Below are 20,518 nucleotides of genomic sequence, written 5' to 3' on the forward strand. Positions count from 1 at the left end.
TTCATGCCATCAGGTTGGAGGCTACCCAGACATTAAGGTGTTGTTCCTCCAACCTGAGTGTGGCTTTATCTTTACAGTAGAGGAGGCCGTGGATAGACATGTCAGAATGGGAATGGGATATGGAATTAAAATATGTGGCCACTGGGAGATCCTGCTTTCTCTGGTGGACAGAGTGTAGATGTTCAGCAAAGCGGTCTCCCAGTCTGCGTCGGGTCTCGCCAATATATAAAAGACCACATCAGGAGCACCGGACGCAGTATATCGCCCCAGTCGACTCACAGGTGAAGTGTTGCCTCACCTGGAAGGACTGTTTGGGGCCCTGAATGGTGGTAAGGGAGGAAGTGTAAGGGCATGTGTAGCACTTGTTCCGCTTACACGGATAAGTGCCAGGAGGGAGATCAGTGGGGAGGGATGGGGGAGACGAATGGACAAGGGAGTTGTGTAGGGAGCGATCCCTGCAGAATGCAGGGGGTGGGGGAGGGAAAGATGTGCTTAGTGGTGGGATCCCGTTGGAGGTGGCGGAAGTTACGGAGAATAATATGTTGGACCCGGAGGCTGGTGGGGTGGTAGGTGAGGACCAGGGGAACCCTATTCCTAGTGGGGTGGTGGGAGGATGGAGTGAGAGCAGATGTACGTGAAATGGGGGAGATGCGTTTAACAGCAGAGTTGATAGTGGAGGAAGGGAAGCCCCTTTCTTTAAAAAATGAAGACATCTCCCTCGTCCTAGAATGAAAAGCCTCATCCTGAGAGCAGATGCGGCGGAGACGGAGGAATTGCGAGAAGGGGATGGCGTTTTTGCAAGAGACAGGGTGAGAAGAGGAATAGTCCAGATAGTTGTGAGAGTCAGTAGGCTTATAGTAGACATCAGTGGATAAGCTGTCTCCAGAGACAGAGACAGAGACAGAAAGATCTAGAAAGGGGAGGGAGGTGTCGGAAATGGACCAGGTAAACTTGAGGGCAGGGTGAAAGTTGGAGGCAATGTTAATAAAGTCAACGAGTTCTGCATGTGTGGAGGAAGTAGCGCCAATGCAGTCGTCAATGTAGCGAAGGAAAAGTGGGGGACAGATACCAGAATATGCACGGAACATAGATTGTTCCACAAACCCAACAAAAAGGCAGGCATAGCTAGGACCCATACGGGTGCCCATAGCTACACCTTTAGTTTGGAGGAAGTGGGAGGAGCCAAAGGAGAAATTATTAAGAGTAAGGACTAATTCCGCTAGATGGAGCAGAGTGGTGGTAGAGGGCAACTGATTAGGTCTGGAATCCAAAAAGAAGCGTAGAGCTTTGAGACCTTCCTGATGGGGGATGGAAGTATATAAGGACTGGACATCCATGGTGAAAATAAAGCGGTGAGGGCCAGGGAACTTAAAATCATCGAAAAGTTTAAGAGCGTGAGAAGTGTCACGAACATAGGTCGGAAGGGATTGAACAAGGGGTGATAAAACAGTGTCGAGGTATGCAGAAATGAACTCGGTGGGGCAGGAGCAAGCTGAGACAATAGGTCGGCCAGGACAGGCAGGTTTGTGGATCTTGGGTAGGAGGTAGAAACGGGAAGTGCGGGGTGTGGAAACTATAAGGTTGGTAGCAGTGGATGGGAGATCCCCTGAGCGGATAAAGTCGGTGATGGTGTGGGAGACAATGGCCTGGTGCTCCTTAGTGGGGTCACGATCGAGGGGTAAATAAGAGGAGGTATCCGTGAGTTGTCGCTGTGCCTCGGCAAGGTAGAGGTCAGTACACCAGACTACAACAGCACCCACCTTATCGGCGGGTTTAATAATAAGGTTAGGATTAGTGCGGTGGGAGTGGAGAGCAGAGCATTCGGAAGGAGTGAGGTTGGAATGGGGACAAGGTGCGGTGAAGTCGAGACGGTTGATGTCCCGTCGGCAACTAGCGATAAAGAGATCCAGAGCAGGCAGAAGACCAGAGCGGGGTGTCCATGAAGAAGAGGAGGGTTGAAGACGGGAGAAGGGGTCATCGGTGGGGGTGGAAGAGTCCTTGCCGAAGAAGTAGGCTCGGAGACGGAGACGGCGGAAGAAAAGTTCCGCATCGTGGCGAACACGGAACTCGCTGAGGTGTGGGCGAAGGGGGACAAAGGTGAGGCCCTTACTGAGAACAGAGCGTTCTGCCTCAGACAGTTGAAGGTCGGAGGGAATGGTAAAGACCCGGCACGGATGAGAGCTGGGATCAGAGGGGGGAGGGGGGAGGCTGGGGGTGTAATCTTTTAATCAAACATGGCATCGTGCGTGGAGACTGAAATTCTGCAGTTGTTTGTTGTTGTTCAACAGCTGATTCAGGTTTTCTCCCTGCACACATTACATTTTCTTTATATTAATGGTATGGAATAACTTTTACTGTTAAGTGGTGTGTCTGTACAACTATATATTAATTACATAAAAGCATGCACACGAGAGGTGAGATTACCTCATGTATTTACGTTGTACTGAGAGAGAGAGAGACAGGGAGAGAGATCAGATTAATGAATTTGTGTAGACAACAGTTCAATGCACATAGATAAGTTATCAGACTGTACATAGTGATATGGGAGTTATCACTCCAAAAGAAATAGATCCATCGATTGCACTTCCTCCCCCTTTAGACTAATGTACATAAAACTGTATATTTCCCTTCAACAAACCATATTAAAATAAACATGTTTTCACAATAACAGTCCATAGCTAACTTCACTGTACTAAAGATACAGTCTTTTGGGGGTGCTCTGTTTCTTTCAGAAAAGCACCTTTGGACCTGTGGAGTGTCATCAGGTTTGGCCCATGTCTTGTCAAAGGCAACTTTCTCTGTTGCAGGTGTCACATTGCTGTTAGTGACATGATCACCACTGAGAGGTAAGTCCTGTGACTGTAATGCACCCATCTTGTTGGATGCAGTCGACTCAGGTGTGTTCTTTGGCTGAGCATCCAATATCTGGTCCATGTGACATCTCCATGTATGATCTTCAATATCTACTGTGTACATCAGTGGTCCAATTCTTATTGCTATCAAACTGGATGTCCACTTGTCTTCTCAGTAATCATGTGCTAGGACTTCTTGTCCAACCTCAAAGCTCCTTGCTGATTTACTTGGCAATTAGCTGAACTGTTTATTCTGCATTTCCATCACAGAGGAAGGAGTGCATGTGGAGGGATGAGACCTCAGATTCCTGCTCGTAAACAGCACTGCAGGAGTTTGAACTGTCGTCGCATCAACAGAGCTCCGATACACAGAAAGGAAGTTGTCCACCTTGTGCTGTAGAGAAATAGCTTCCTTGTCCATTGCTTTAATGGACTTCTTGAAGGTTTGGACAAACCTTTCAGCTAACCCTTTTGTTGCTGGGTGGTGAGGAGATGACTTGAAATGCCTAATGCCATTTTTCTTCATGAATAGTCTGAACTCTTCTGATGTATCCATTGTCACTCACAATTTGTTCTGGTCAGCCATTTCTGGTGAAGGTAGTCCTCAGAGTGGAAATAGTCTTTTCTGAGGTGGTTGACTTCATTGGTATGACCTCCAGCCACTTTGAATGAGCATCCACAGCAATCAGAAACATGGAGTGCATGAACGACCCGGTGAAGTCAATATGTACCCTTTGCCATGGTGAAGGTGGCCACTTCCACAAGTGCAATGTTACTTGTGGGGGTCCATTTTGAACTCTGTGGCATCCTGAACAGCTTTTGGTCAAGTCTTTAATATGTCTATCTATTCCTGGCCACTACAAGTAGCTCTGGGCGAGACTCTACATCTTGACTGTACCTTGGTGTCCTTCATGCAGATTCTCTCACAGTCTGGTGTGCAGTTCAGAGGGAACTACAACATGAGATCTATCCGTCAGCGTTCTTTGGTATCGTCTCACTGAAAACTCTGGAAACATGGGATTGCCCTGAGCTGGCCATACCTGCATGGTGATGTCATAGACTTTTGACACTGTTGTATCATCTCTTGTTCCTCTGTATTTCAGAATACGTTAGTGGCAACTAGTCCACCAATGCTCCGTGAAGCACCTTTGCTCGGTCACAGAATGAAGACTTTTCTTCTTCAGTTGCCAACAGTGGAAGATATGACAAGCCACCATCAGCATTGCAATGTTGTTTGCTAACCTTGAACTCTATGTTCGAGGAAATATGCCCAACATTGCAACCAGGTAGCAGAAATCACTGGGATTCCCTTCTTGGAATTGAAAATGGACACAAAGGGCTGGTGATCTGTCACTAGTGTAAATTTTATCCGTAGAGGTAGTGGTGGGATTTCTTTATTCCCCATTCTAGACTAAGAGCCTCTTGGTCGTTCTGTGTGTGCTTGCATTTTGCGCTCTTCAGTGATCTTGAAGCAAATACGATTCAATGTCAGAGCCATTTTCCACAGAGTGTGACAAAACATAATGGAACACATCACATGCCAGTCTGATGGGCCAGGATAGATCTGTCATGGGGGGGGAACGCGCTGGGGGAGTGGACCCAAATGCAAGACACAGACACTGAAGTACTAGGAACGGGACTTGACTAGAGAGCTAGGACAAGAACACAGACTTGGGCTAGGACATTGGCTAGGCAAGCGGGACAAGGACAAGGAACTGGGAACTAGAAGCCTGGGCTTGGACTCTGAGCCGGAGACTGGACAAGGACCCAGAACCTGGGTCTTGACTCGGGCTCAGACTCCTGAACTAGGCGAGGTCATGATGTGGCTACAGTACTGCACATGGCTTGGGTTCTTTGAGGGGTGGACATGACGAGGTTTGGGTTCTTTGAGACAAGGACATGACGAGGCTTGGGTTCTTCGAGGTGAGGACATGACGAGGCTTGGGTTCTGACTCTGAGCTAGACACTGGACAAGGACCCAGAACCTGGGTCTTGACTCAAGCTCGGACTCCGGAACTAGGCGAAGACATGACGTGGTCTTGAGAGACAGGAACCTCAGAACACAAAGCCGAAAGCCTTGACTTGGTCTCGGGGAGGACAGGAACATAGAGCCTTGGTCTAGAGCATGGGAACACGGAGCTTGGACTTGAGATACAGGAACATGGAATACAGAGCCGGGAGCCCTCCTTGGGAACAGGACTTGGGACCGGGACTCATACACAGTAAACAGAGCCAGGACTCCTCCTTGGGAATGGGACTTGGGGCCAGGGCTCTACACAGAATGCCGAACACGATGAGACCGTTCCCAACACTAGGTAGCGGCAAATGGCCAGACCTACCTAGCGAAGGCGTGGACACAGAGACCGTTCAAAACAACAATTGACAGTTCCTTATCTAGACGCAGCAAAGCTGTGGTCTTGCTCCGGTGGTTGAACTTGACAAGGTTGCAGGACAAGGCTCCGGGCACAGGTTGGAGGGCAAGGCTTCAGGAGGAAGGGGAAGGGAAGGGAACAGTCCAGCCTCAGGGTAACAGCAAAGACGGCCTGGCTTACCCAATGGAGGCAAGGACAGGAAGGGACAGATCCAACTGCAGGGTAATGGCAAAGACGGCCTGACTTACCCCACAGAGGCAAGGATGAAATAATGACAAGATGAACCAGCACTCATACTCAAACCCAGGGCCAATTATATTCCCAGCCCCAAGATGAGCATCAGGTGCGTATGATGAAGCCCAACTGAAACAAGGGACAGCCAGAAGACCCGGAGTCCGGAGTCCACAGACCGGACCGTGACAAGATCATAATGGGTGAGCAGCTCATCTGATGTTATTAGCCTCTTTGTTTCCTTGAAAGATCTTTCACATCTTTCTGACCATTCCCACTGTACTCCTGTCTGCAACAGTGCTTTCAATGGATGCAACACATTAGCAATGTTTGGGAGAAACTGGTGGGAGTAGTTTGCAAGGCTCAAGTATGACCTGAGTTGTGACACATTTTCCAGATTGGCTGCCTGAAGCACAGCCTCTATCTTCTCTTTCTTTATTAATCTTTTTATTGATTTAAAAAAAACATAGATACAATCAAATTCAATCAAGAGGAGAATTAGTTCAAATATATATCAGTAACCAAAATTAAAATAGACACTGTCGAAATCATAGATATTGTTAAACTAGTATAAAATATATAATAAAAGCCTCGATCTTCTCTTGCGACGTATGTAAGCCATGCTTGTCTATTACATATTCATAATATAAGATTTCACTCTTGAAAAACTCACATTTCTCTCTCTTTGCACACAGTCCATACTCACTTAGCCTGGGTTCTCGAGGTTCTCTTCATCATTCTTGCTAGTCACAATGATGCCATCAAGGTAACATTATGCGGGAGGAGAAGATGGCGACGCGCCACGCGTGCGCAGCCCTCCAGTGAAAATAATATCTTATCTGTTAAATAGGGACCGTGGACAATTCTGATTTGATGGAGACGGACGTAAAAGCACAGAGGAACATCTGGAAAAATTTCTGAAACACTCGTTCACTGCTGTCGTTACTGCACGGTCGGGAATCTTTCTGAGGGAAGGCCTCAAAATCCCCGGGTTTGCCTGCTGTTGTCGACCGAGATGGAGGTTGAATCGTTCGGATAGAGATGGCACTCAGTACTCGGTGCCGGAGAGCTGATCAGAGCTCAAAGTTTTCGGATGACTCAGGGTCGGACCGTGGTCGGGTATGGCAGGGAGAGTTTTTCTTCCTTCTCCCATCATGCTTGAGATGTGGGACATTTGAGAGACTTTGAACTTTTACTGTGCTCATCGACTTCTTCATCAAGTTATGGTATTGTTGCACTGTTGTAACTATATGTTATAATTATGTGGTTTTGTTAGATTTTCCGTCTTGGTCTGTCCTGTGTTTTGTGATATCACACCGGAGGAAATATTGTATCATTTCTTAATGCATGCATTACTAAATGACAATAAAAGAGGTCTGCATGTCTTCATAATCTAATTACGCTCCTGTGATATCTTGGAGCACTTGGTTCATTGTTCTTTGCCAAATGGCTGGAGCTGATGTGTCGCCAAAGATGAGATGATTACACTGGAACAGTCCCTGGTGAGTGTTGATTGTGAGGAACTTCCTGAATGACTTCTATTTCTTCATTTGCTGATAGGCTTGTGGTAAGTCAATATTTGAAAACCTCTCCCCACCCGTCAAAGATGCAAAAATGTCCTCTACTCATTGCAGGGTATACTGCACAGTACACAGCACAGGACTGGTGCTCACTTTCACAATCCACATATGCAAACAATTATGGTCTTCCCTTTTATGATCACCGGGACAATGGGCATGGCTCAAATTATTGCACTCAGCCTTGGAGAGAATGCCAGGTGTCTCCAAGCTCTGAGATTCAGCATCCACTTTAGGACATAATGTGTAAAGCACTGGACGTACTTTATGAAATCTTGGCGTTGCTGCTTCATCCCGTTCAATTCTGACACTCATAGCTTTGAGTTTACCAACACCCTTCTCAAACACCTTCTCATTATCATTAAGCAGCTGTGACAAAATCTGGTTAGTGCTACCATTTGGGCCGCAGTTGTCTGTTAATGACACATTGAGAGCTTTGATTATGTGCCAGTCTAGTTGGATATTTCTCAACCTTTCTGCTACTTGCCTTTTATGAGTGCTTTGATAATGTATGATATATACAAGCCTGTTCCTTAATGCACCAGAAAGGCCATTTGTAAAGTCACAGTATTGGCTAAGTTTGCAGTTCTGCAATGTATTCAGAGCTGCTTTCATCATTTGACTAGTTCCTATTGCTAAATCTAAATCTCTCAGCTACTACTAGCGGTTTAGGGCTTAAGTGATTTTGTAAAATTGTAAAAAATCATCAAATGTCTTGCTTGCTGGTTTTTCAGGAGTTACTAAGTTGCGTAAGACTCCATATGTTTTAGCACCTATTAAGTTAAGAAACATGGATATTTTCTTTTCCTTATCCACATTACAGTACAGTTCAACCCTTTCAATAAACAATCCTCAGTCCTCATCAGTGCTATCAAATTTATCCACCTTCCTGACTAAGGCTTTGTCATGTTATTTTCGCTTCCATTTTGCTAATTGTGCATCTTTCACTGTGTATTATGCAGTTACTCACATGTCCATTTGTTATTTGTTTGTTCTGGCTCCATACTGTTTCACTCTTTTGTCTCTCTGTCTCTCTCCTTACATTTGAAGTCTGTTGTCCCATAACTGTCAGTGCAGTTGGTGATATTCATTGACATTCAGGTTCATACTCATCACCAATTTGTTGTGCCTGTACAACTGAAGTTATATAAAAGCACGCATACGGGACGTGAGGTTAACCCGTGTATTCACGTTGCAGAGAGAGAGAGAGCAGATCAATGTGCATGCGTAGACAACGGATCAACGCACGTAGGTAAGTTATCAGTCCGTACGTAGTGCTAAGGGGAGCCATTGCTCTAAAAGAAATGGATTCATACATCACATTAAGAATGCATGTTTGATGAGTAAGTGTAATGCAAAGTCTTCTTAATGGGAAAACATAACTTTACAGTTGGAGATGATGGCGATTCCAAGCTAAGAAGAAGAAGAATACCCTTCACTCCTGGTGGAGCCATTGGGGTGCTGTCATGAGAAGCTTTTTGCACCAATCTTTTTGGTGATTGTCATCATGTGGCGTTTCTGTAGCATTCTCCAGTTTTTTTTTACACAAGGTCGAGTTGCTTGCTCAACACTCAACCCAGCATGGATGGAAAGCATACAAGGGAGCCAGCTGGATTCGAACTCAGGACTATTCACTCCAGAATCCAGCGCTGATGCCATTATGCCACCAAGCTATCTCAGTATATATTCCACAATCAGAAAAAAGTCCGAAATCTGAAACACTTCTATCCCAGGGCATTTCGGATAAGGGGTACTCAGCTTGTACTAACCAACCTTGCCAAGTCAAAGGCAGCAGAAGAGAAATTATGTTGACTGTAAGGTAGAGAGCAAAGAATAGGGATAAGTTGTAACTTGCTTTGTGGGTGGAGGTTGCTGAAGTAAGTGGAGGAGTGGGAGGGCTGATGCTTTGTTGCTGCTTGTGCATGGGAGTGATGAGTACGGCGGGGCGCTTTGTGGTTCTAACGTTGTTACTGTCACTCATTCTTTGGGCCACTCTTCTGTTTTTGTGGATGTCTGTGAAGAAAAACAATTTTGGATTGTATATTGTGTACAGGCGTGTAAATAGGGCCCAAAAGATCATTGGGGACCCAAGTCACCCCAACCACAATCTGTTCCTGCTGCTACCATCCGGGAAATGCAGCATAAAAGCCAGCACAACAGGTTCCGGGGCAGCTTCTTCCACTAGGCCATCAGACCGATTAATTCATGCTGATACAATTGTATTTTTATGTTATATTGACTGTCCTCTTGTACATAATATTTATTATAAATTACTATAAATTGCACATTGCACATTTAGACAGAGATGTGACATTAATATTTTTACTCCTCATATATATGAAGGACCTAAGAATTAAAAACAACTTAATTCAATTCAATTCTCTGAAATTAATTGGAACTATGGAACTATTCCACATTTTCTTCATCCATATGTTAGTAATAAAATAAATCAAAGATCAATGTCCAAGGCAGATATATCTGGACCTGGGCTTCAGTGAACAACATGGATATCTTGAGAGCTCCTTGCTAATTTCTTCTCAGAAAAAATGTTATAATGTTGCATGGTCTGGTCTGCAACATTATCATATAATGGAGAAATTTTATCCACCATTCAAAGAAGATATCACTACTAAGAAAATGCTGCTTGTAAAGTGCCGAATTCCTTGGCAATACTATCTGGAGACTGGGGATCAGACATGATGATTGTAGAATGTGAACAAGATTATTTTGATTCTGAAATGGATAATGATTGTCCCATGAATGCAAGGAATAGTTGATCTTTCAGGTTTTCTATATTCTTGTTCAGGAATGTTTTTTTAAGTCTTGCAGCTCTTGCAAACATTACAACCTAATCATCATCAGGAAGGATCACAATAGGGCATTACTGATGATCATGAATGATTATTGTATCTAAATTTGAAGTGATTGATGATCGTTAGCATTGCTCTGTCCTGTTCTCAGCAATATCTGTGGTGTTGTAGTCTGGTGGACTCACCTCCACTGTGCAAAGGCCAGACATCAACTCTTGGCTATATTTTCTTACCAACCCCTGGAACACAAACACCAGGCTATCATCTCCTGCACTGTGACATGCTTCCCCTCTACAGCTTTTAACCTGGCAGTCCTTCAAACCCACACTTTCCACTTTTATCTCTTACCCAAGATCCACAAACAAGAGTGTCCCTGTCTGGTAGACACACTGCTCTTCTGCTCTTGCTTCACAAAGGTTATCTCCTCAGACCTCCAGTACTTTCACACCTATATTTAGGACACTGCACATGGCCTCCACCACTTGGACACCTTCTGATTCCCAGGGCCCCAACACCTCACCTTCACGATGGACATTCAGTCTTCGTACACCTCCACCCACTATCAGGAAGGACTAATAGCTCTGCGGTTCCTTTCCCAACAATGCTCCGACCAGTTCCTCTCCAACAACAATCTGGCTGAACTCAATCTTACCTTAAAACAAAACTTCTCCATTGTTTCATCTCATTTTCTACAAATCAGTGGTGCAGCCATGGGGACCTATATGGTTACAAACCTTCTCCAAAACCACTCTTCAGCTCTGTCACCATTACAATATTAATTACTTTGATCACTATAAAGCCCGAGTGAATCCACACTCAGAATATCCTGCTGCAGGAAGGATACAGATCTAATTAGGCAGCACAATGAAGGTTCACAGGGTAATTGCTGGGTAGGTGAGTTTTCTCATTCGAAGAGAAATTAAACAATCCATACCTATCTACTGGACAGGCAGGTAGGCAGAAGGGGTGGTGTGGCTCAAAAATGCAATCAATTCCTTAGAAAGAGGTGACATAGAATCAAAAGGTATAGAATTGCTGTGAAAAGAGCTAAGACACTGCAAAGGTAAAAAACATCCTGATGGGAGTTATATATCTATATAGACGTCTGAACAGCAGCAAAGATGCGGGCTAAAAATTACAACAGGAGGTAGAAAAGGTATGTCAAAAGTGCAAAGTTAGAATAACCGTGGGACTTTCAATATGCATGGAGATTGGGAAAATCAGGTTGGTGCTGAATCCCATGAGTGGAAATTTGGAGAATGCCTACAGGATAGCTTGCTAGAGCATCTCATGGTAGTTATTCAACCAATCTATTCTGGATAGGGTGTTGTGCAAAGAACTGGAATTGATTTGACAGCTTAAGGTAAAGGAACCCTGAGGAGGCAGTGATCATAAAAAGATAGAACTCACCTTGCAATCTGAGAAGGAGAAGCTAAAGTCAGATGTATCAGTATTACAGTGGAGCAAAATGAATTACATAAGCATGAGAAAGGAGCTGGCCAAAATTTATTGGAAGGGGACCCTAGCAGGGATGATGGCAAAGCAGCAATGGCTGGTTTCTGGGAGAAATTCTGAAGGTGCAAGATAAATACATTCTAATGAAGAAAAGTATTCTACAGCACGATGTTGCAACCATGGCTGACAAGGGAAGTCAAAGCCAACTCAAAAGCCAAAGAGATGGCATATAATAGAAAAAAACTGTGGGAAGTTAGAAGATTGGTAATCTTTCAAAAACCAAGAGAAGGCAACTAAAAAAGTCATAAGGAAGCAAAAGATGAAAAACAAAGATAAGCTAATCAATCATATTAAAGAGGATACAAAAAGTTTCCTCAGATATATAAAGAGTGAAAGAGAGGCAAGAGTAGATATTGAACCATTGAAAAATGATGCTGGAGAGTTAGTAATGGGGTACAAGAAAATGGCAGACAAACTGAATAAGTATTTTGCATCATTCATCATGCTGGAAGACACTAGCAGTATGTCAGAAGTTTGAGAACATCAGGGGGCAGAATTGACTGAAGTTGCTAATACTAGGGAGAAGGAGCTTGGGAAACCAAAAGGTCTGATGATAGATAATTCACCTGGACCAGATGGTCTACACGCCAGGTTTCTGAAAGATGTGGCTGAAGAGATTGTGGAGGCTTTAGTAATAATATTTCAAGAACCAATAGCTTCTGTCATGGTTCTGGAGGACCAGAAAGTTGCAAATGTCATTCCATTCTTCAAGAAGTGAGAGAGGCATAAGAAAGGAAATTATAGGCCAATTAGTCTGACCTCAATGGTTGGGAAGATGTTGGAGTCGATTGTTAAGGTTGTGGTTTCAGGGTACCTGGAGGCACATGATAAAATAGGCCAAAGTCAGTGTGGTTTCCTTAAGAGGAAATCTACCCTGAAAATCTTTTGAAATTCTTTGAAGAAATAACAAACAGGATAAACAAAGGAGAAATGGTGGACGTTGTATACTTGGATTTTCAGAAGGCCTTTGACCAGACATGAGGCTGCTTAACAAGTTAAGAGTCCATGGTATTACAAGAAGGATTCCAGCATGGTTAAAGCATTGGCTGATTGGCAGGAGGCAAAGATTGGGAATAGAAGGAGTCTTTTTTTGTAGGCTGTCAGTGGCTAGTGGTGTTACACAGTGGTCTGTGTTGAGACTGCTTTTTATATGTCATATGTCAATGATTTGGATGACAGAACTAATGGCTTTGTGGACAGGTTTGCAGATAATATGAAGGTAGTTGGAAGGGCAGATAGTGTTGAGGAAGCAGAGATGCTACAGAAGGGTTTAAACAGATTAGGAGAATTGGCAAAAAGAGGCAGATGGAACCGAGTGTTGGGAAGTGCATGGTCATGCAGTTTGGTAGAACTTTGTTAATTGTTCATCAGTGGATCTAGGTTAGGAAACTCACTACGTAACATGTAATTTATTGAAGCTCACACTTTATCGTCTCTGCACAAACAACAACGTATCTATTTTGAGGAACACACATCAAAGTTGCTGGTGAACAGGGTCTCGGCCTGAAACGTTGACTGTACCTCTTCCTAGAGATGCTGCCTGGCCTGCTGTGTTCACCAGCAACTTTGATGTGTGTTGCTTGAATTTCCAGCATCTGCAGAATTCCTGTTGTTTGCGTAACTATTTTAACACTGGGCCAACAACTTAGAACATGAATTCTACTCAACACACAGAAAATGCTGGAGGAACTCAGCAAGCCAGACGGCATCTATGGAAAAAAGTACAGATGACACTTTGGGCCAAAACCCTTCATCATGAATTCTACTGTGCCCTCCGTACCAATACTCACTCAGACCACTTTTCCAATTTATAACACTGAAATAGAGGACCACCGTTAGCCGTATGATCAATCCTTTCTTCTCCAAGCCCTGGTATGGGGGTGCTTCCTTGCAATGGTGGGTCTCTTGCAAGAGTTATCACGGATAACACAATCGAAATGTCCACCTTTATATTAATTCTTTATCAATTCAAATATTGCCATTTAGTTTCATTGGCTACATGTCACCTGATTGACCTTTAACACATTTTTATTGATTCTAATTCAGAAATGACTACTGGTACTTTACGGCTCTTTGTTCTCTGTGTAACCAGGCCGACACAAACCCCACATTCATGACCTGCATGTTTTATTATTTCAAAAACACCTTACAAATAACTTACTTGAAAATTATCTCTAGTTCAGCAGATTACCTGAATTATTGTTGCGTCTATGTCAAAACACAGAAAGCCAGGCAACCTTATCTCACAAAATAGAGCATGTAAATGGCATTTTCCATCTCCAAGCACATGGAAGGAACACAGACAATTGATCTATTTGCTTCCACTGTCCTTGACCCATTCAAGTTTGACATTTTCTTCCAATTTCAAATCCGCCATGCCAACAATAAAAAAGCATAGCCCATTTTCTAAATGGAGAGAAGATTAAAGAATCTGACAGCAAAGGCGCTTCAGAGCCCTCATGCAAGATTCCCTAAAAATTAATATGCAGGTTGAGTTAATGATGAGGAAGGCAAATGCAATGTTAGCATTCACTTTCAGAGGACTAGAATATGAAAACAAGGATGTAATGCTGAGGCTTTATAAGGCATTGGAGTATTGTGACCAGTTTTAGGCACTTTATCTAAGAAAGGGTCTGCTAACATTGGAAAGGGTTCAAAGGAGATTCACAAAAAATCATTCTGGGATTGAAAGCCTTATCATATAAAGAGTGTTTGACAGCTCTTTGGCTGTACTCACTGGAATTTAGAAGAAGGAATGGGCATCTGACTGAAACCTTTTGAATGTTGAAAGCCCTCAATAGAGCATACGTGGAGAGGGTGTTTCTTATGGTGAGGGAGCTTAAGACCAAAAGATAGAGCTTCAGAATAGAGAGATGTTCATTCAGAATGGAGATGAGGAGGTATTTCTATAGCCAGAGAGTGGTGAATCTGTGGAATTAGAGTCTAAGTCGTTTGGTATACTTAGAACAAAAAAACATGGAAAAGTACAGCACAGGATCAGGCTATTTGGCCCCCAATATTGTGCTGATCCAGCCTAAAAAGCAAATCAAAAACACCCAAATTCTAATGCTTCCTTCCTACCTACAATGTCCATATCTCTCCATCTTCTTCACAACCATGTGACCTACTAAATGTCTCTCAGTGACTGGTGGATATTTCTAATGTATTTGCCTCTACCATCATACCGGGCAGTGCAGTCTAGACAACCACCACTCACTGAGTAAAAAACCTATCCTTCATATGCCCTTTGAACCTACGCTCCCCCAACCCAAATGTTCAATGCATGCCCTCTGGTATTAGACATTTCAATCCTGGGAAACAGATACTCCCTGTCTACACTGTCTGTGCCTCACACAATTTTATAAACCTCCATTAGATTCCCCCTCAGCCTCCTCTACTCCAGAGAATATAACCCAAGTTTATCCAGGCTCTCACGAGGCACATGCCCTCTAAAACCAAACAGCATCCTGATAAACCTCTTCTGCATCCTCTCCAAAGCCTCAACTACCTATAGTGAGGGTCCAGCACTGTATGCAATACACCAGATGTGGTCTAACCAGAGTTTTACAAGTTGCAACACAACTTTGTGATTTCTGAACTCAGTGCCTTGACGAATGAAAGCGAGCATTCATAAGCCTTCTTAACCACCTTATCAACCAGTGTAGCCACTTTCAAGGAGCTATGAACATGGATCCAAAGATCTCTCTGCTCAGCAACACTGTTAAGGATTTTGTCTTTAACAGTGTACTGTCTACTAGCATTTGCCCGACCAAGATGCAACACTTCATATTTATCAGGGTTAAATTCCATCTGTCACTTCTCCGTCCATATCTACAACTGATCGATATCGTGCGCTATTCTTTGCTAGTCTTCTACACCAGCCACAACTCCACCAATCTTGATATCATCTGCAAAGTTACTAACCCATCCATCTATATTTTCATCCAGGTCACTGATACACATCACAAACAGCAGAGGACCTAGCACAGATCCCTGCCTAACACCACTAATTACAGACCTCAGCTTGAATGTCTCTTCAAACACTACCCTCTGTCTTCCACAAACAAGCCAGTTCTGAATCCAAATATCCAATATCCAATTTGCCATGGCCTCCATGCATCTTAATCTTCTGGATTAGCCTCTAATAGTGTAAAACACTTTACTAAAACACCTTACAACAGCCACTGCTCTACCTTCATCAACCACTCTCATCACGTTGACAAAATGCTCAATCAAGTTGGCAAGACATGACCTTCATTGCACAAAGCCATGCTGGCTCTCCCTAATTGGGCCATGGATTTCAAATGCTCATATATCCAATCCCTAAGAATTTTCTCCAACAATTTTCCTACAACTGACATGAAACTCAATGGTTTATAGTTTGCAAGATTTTCCCTTTCCCTTCTTAAATAGAGGTACAACATTAGCCACTCTCCAGTCCTCCAGGACCTCAACTGTGCCTAAAGAGGACACAATGATACTGGTCAAGGCTCCAGGAATCTCGTCTCTTGCCTCTTTCAATGACCGAGGGTAAGTCCACCTTAATATTCATTAGGAGTCCCTACACTGCCGCCTCCTTGACCTCTAAACACCCTAATATATTTATACACTCAGCACTGATCTCCTGGCCCTGCACATCCTTTCCTTTGGTAAATAATGAAACAAAGTATTCATTAAGTACTTTACTCACATTCTCCACATCCAAGCAAATGTTCCCCCCCTCCGCCACCCTTTATCCTTGGGTACTCCTATCCTCTCCCTAGTCACCCCCTTGCTCTTCATGTATGTATTGAATGCCTTGAGATTCACTTTAATCCTACTTGCCAAGGACTTTTCATAACCCCTGAAACCTCCCCCCACCCCCTGGTTTTCCCACCTTTTGTTAGTTCTTTCCTGGCTTCTTTATACTCCTCACATGTTTTGTTTGATCGTACCTTCTGAATCTTTTCAGACTTCTCCTTTTCCTTCTTGACTGAATTCATCACTCCTCAGGACAACCTAGGTTCTCTTACCTTTCCAACCCTGTCCTTCCGTCAAAGGTGGCGTTCTCAGGATTGCTGCCAGTGCTACGTGACAGTGATGATAAGAATTGGAGGAGATGGCAGTTGAATGCGTGGCCGAGGAGTTGGTGCAGGGAGCAGGGTTTTAGATTTTTAGATCATTGGGATCTTTTCTGGGGAAGGTGAGACCTGTACAGATTGGATGGGTTGCACCTGAACTTGAGGAGGAGCAATATCCTTGGAGGTAGGTTTACTAGCATGGTTCGGGAGGGTTTAAACTAATTTGCGAGGGGGATGGGACCCAGAGCAATAGAGCAGTGAAAGAAGTGCATGGAGTAAAGCCAGATCTAACATACAGAGAGGCTTTGAGGAAAGAGAAGCAGAATAAACAGTGTAAAGACAGTGAGGTAGAAGGGCTGAAATGTGTGTACCTCAATGCAAGAAGCATCAGGAACAAAGGTGATGAACTGAGAGCTTGGATACATACATGGAATTATGATGTAGTGGCCATTACAGAGACTTGGCTGGCACCAGGGCAGGAATGGATTTTCAATATTCCTGGATTTCAGTGCCTTAAAAGGGATAGAAAGGGGAGGAGGGGTGGCATTACTGGTCAGGGATACTATTACAGCTACAGAAAGGGTGGGTAATGTAGCAGGATCCTCTTTTGAATCAATATGGGTGGAATTCAGGAACAGGAAGGGAGCAGTTACTCTACTGGGGGTATTCTATAGGCCCCCTGGTAGCAGCAGAGATACAGAGGAGCAGATTGGGAGGCAGATTTTGGAAAGGTGTAAAAATAACAGGGTTGTTATCATGGGTGACTTTAACTTCCCTAATATTGATTGGCACCTGATTAGTTCCAAGGGTTTAGATGGGACAGAATTTGTTAAGCGTGTCCAGGATGGATTCCTGTCACAGCATGCGGACAGGCCGACCAGCGGGAATGCCATACTAGATCTAGTACTAGGTAATGAATCGGATCAGGTCACAGATCTCTCAGTGGGTGAGCATCTGGGGGACAGTGACCACCACTCCCTGGCCTTTATAATTACCATGAACAAGGATAGAATCAAAGAGGACAGGAAAATTTTTAATTGGGGAAAGGCAGATTATGAGGCTATAAGGCTAGAACTTGCAGGTGTGAATTGGGATGATGTTTTTGCAGGGAAATTTACTATGGACATGTGGTCGATGTTTAGAGATCTCTTGCGGGATGTAAAGGATAAATTTGTCCCGGTGAGGAAGATAAAGAATGGTAGGGTGAAGGAACCATGGGTGACAAGTGAGGTGGAAAATCTAGTAGGGTGGAAGAAGGCAGCATACATGAGGTTTAGGAAGCAAGGATCAGATGGGTCTATTGAGCAATATAGGGGAGCAAGAAAGGAGCTTAAGAAGGGGCTGAGAAGAGCAAGAAGGGGGCATGAGGAGGCCTTGGCGAGTAGGGTAAAGGAAAACCCCAAGGCATTCTTCAATTATGTGAAGAAAAAAAGGATGACAGGAATGAAGGTAGGACTGATTAGAGATAAAGGTGGGAAGATGTGCCTGGAAGTTGTGGAAGTGAGCGAGGTCCTCAATGAATACTTCTCTTCGGTATTCACCAATGAGAGGGAACTTGATGATGGTGAGGACAATATGAGTGAGGTTGATGTTCTGGAGCATGCTGATATTAAGGGAGAGGAGGTGTTGGAGTTGTTAAAATACATTAGGACAGATAAATCCCCGGGGCCTGACGGAATATTCCCCAGGCTTATCCACGAGGCGAGAGAAGAGATTGCTTAGCCTCTGGCTAGGATCTTTATGTCCTCGTTGTCCATGGGAATGGTACCGGAGGATTGGAGGGAGGCGAATGTTGTTCCCTTGATCAAAAAAGGTAGTAGGGATAGTCCGGGTAATTATAGACCAGTGAGCCTTACATCTGTGGTGGGAAAGCTGTTGGAAAAGATTCTTAGAGATAGGCTCTCTGGGCATTTAGAGAATCATGGTCTGATCAGGGACAGTCGCATGGTTTTGTGAAGGGCAGATCGTGTCTAACAAGCCTGATAGAGTTCTTTGAGGAGGTGACCAGGCATATTGATGAGGGTAGTGCAGTGGATGTGATCTATATGGATTTTAGTAAGGCATTTGACAAGGTTCCACATGGTAGGCTTATTCAGAAAGTTAGAAGGCATGGGATCCAGGGAAGTTTGGCCAGGTGGATTCAGAATTTGCTTGCCTGCAGAAGGCAGAGGGTGGTGGTGGAGGGAGTACATTCAGATTGGAGGATTGTGACTAGTGGTGTCCCACAAGGGTCTGTTCTGGGACCTCTACTTTTCGTGATTTTTATTAAAGACCTGGATGTGGGGGTAGAAGGGTGGGTTGGCAAGTTTGAAGACGACACAAAGGTTGGTGGTGTTGTAGATAGTGTAGAGGATTGTCAAAGATTGCAGAGGGACATTGATAGGATGCAGAGGTGGGCTGAGAAGTGGCAGATGGAGTTCAACCCAGAGAAGTGTGAGGTGGTACACTTTGGAAGGACAAACTCCAAGGCAGAGTACAAAGTAAATAGCAGGATACTTGGTAGTGTGGAGGAGCAGAGGGATTTTGGGGTACATGTCCACAGATCTCTGAAAGTTGCCTCACAGGTGGATAGGGTAGTTAAGAAAGCTTATGGGGTGTTAGCTTTCATAAGTCGAGGGATAGAGTTTAAGAGTCGCGATGTAATGATGCAGCTCTATAAAACTCTGGTTAGGCCACACTTGGAGTATTGTGTCCAGTTCTGGTCACCTCACTGTAGGAAGGATGTGGAAGCATTGGAAAGGGTACAGAGGAGATTTACCAGGATGCTACCTGGTTTAGAAAGTATGCAATATGATCAGAGATTAAGGGAGCTAGGGCTTTACTCTTTGGAGAGAAGGAGGATGAGAGGAGACATAATAGAGGTGTACAAGATAATAAGAGGAATAGATAGAGTGGATAGCCAGCGCCCCTTCCCCAGGGCACCACTGCTCAATACAAGAGGACATGGCTTTAAGGTAAGGTGTGGGAAGTTCAAGGGGGATATTAGGGGAAGGTGTTTTACTCAGAGAGTGGTTGGTGTGTGGAATGCACTGCCTGAGTCAGTGGTGGAGGCAGATACACTAGTGAAGTTTAAGAAACTACTAGACAGGTATATGGAGGAATCTAAGGTGGGGGCTTATATGGGAGGTAGGGTTTGAGGGTCGGCACAACATTGTGGGCCGAAGGGCCTGTACTGTGCTGTACTATTCTATGTTCCTTCCAACAGGAATATAGCTTTTCTTTATTCTGTGCAATTGATCTTTAAGCACCCTCCACATGTCTGGAATGGACTCGCCAGAAAAAAAAGACGTTTCCAATTAACTCTTCTTTGTTTCTGCATAATGCCCTCGTAATTTGCCCTACTCCAATTTAGAACTCTCTCACAAGGACCATACCTATCCACATCTATAGCTATCCTGAAAGTTAAGGAGCATATAGAGGAAGTCCACATGGTCACAAGGAGAACAAACTTATGAATTTAAAAAGGACTATACTCTGTCACAGTGATTCTGCCAGTGACTGACTCACAGTGCCAATGTTCTGGTTCACTCCTGATCTTGGGTACTGTCCAACTGGAGTTTGCATGTTCTCCGTGAAACTATGTGGACTCCCTCTACATACTGCCACATTGGTTCCTCACATATCCAAATGTGGTTGGTAGGGTAACTGGCCATTGTAAAATTCTGCTGGTGTGTAGGTATTTGATGAGAAGGTAAGGGGATGTGGCTTGAAGAGAATATAGGGAGAAGAAAAAATGGGATTAGTGTAGGATCCATGTAAACTTGGTAGCTGATGGTTGATGTGAGATCCATGGCTGAAGGGCTTGTTTCTATGCTACATGGTTCTATGACTCTAAGTCAATATTCCCTTGCTCCTATAATCTACTGTCTCAAATAATTATCCAAAAGAAGTCATGGTTCCTGAATCTGTGACAAAACAGTTCATTCTCCAATAATGCTTAGGGAATCTCATTCATTCCCTTTTCTTTATCAATAATAGACCATTACATTCAATAGAATTTGTGAATGACGATCTACATGTTAGGGAATCACCATGGTGGAACATCCATTTTACAATATTGACTCCATCAACATTAACAATTTAGAAGAACTTTAGAGTTGT

General features: G+C 43.9%; 1 protein-coding gene across 1 annotated transcript in view; it reads left to right on the forward strand.

The window, feature by feature from the left end:
• Positions 1-15,831: 15,831 nt before the first annotated feature.
• LOC140195719 (alpha-2,8-sialyltransferase 8F-like) overlaps positions 15,832-20,518 on the forward strand; it is a 76,333-nt gene continuing 71,646 nt past the window's right edge. Inside the window, exon 1 of the mRNA XM_072254427.1 lies at positions 15,832-15,887. Within this exon, the coding sequence (XP_072110528.1) occupies positions 15,832-15,887 (56 nt within the window). The remainder of the gene's footprint in view (positions 15,888-20,518) is intronic.

The sequence above is a fragment of the Mobula birostris genome, chromosome 3, assembly GCF_030028105.1.
Source record: "Mobula birostris isolate sMobBir1 chromosome 3, sMobBir1.hap1, whole genome shotgun sequence".
Classification (NCBI taxonomy): Eukaryota; Metazoa; Chordata; class Chondrichthyes; order Myliobatiformes; family Myliobatidae; genus Mobula; species Mobula birostris.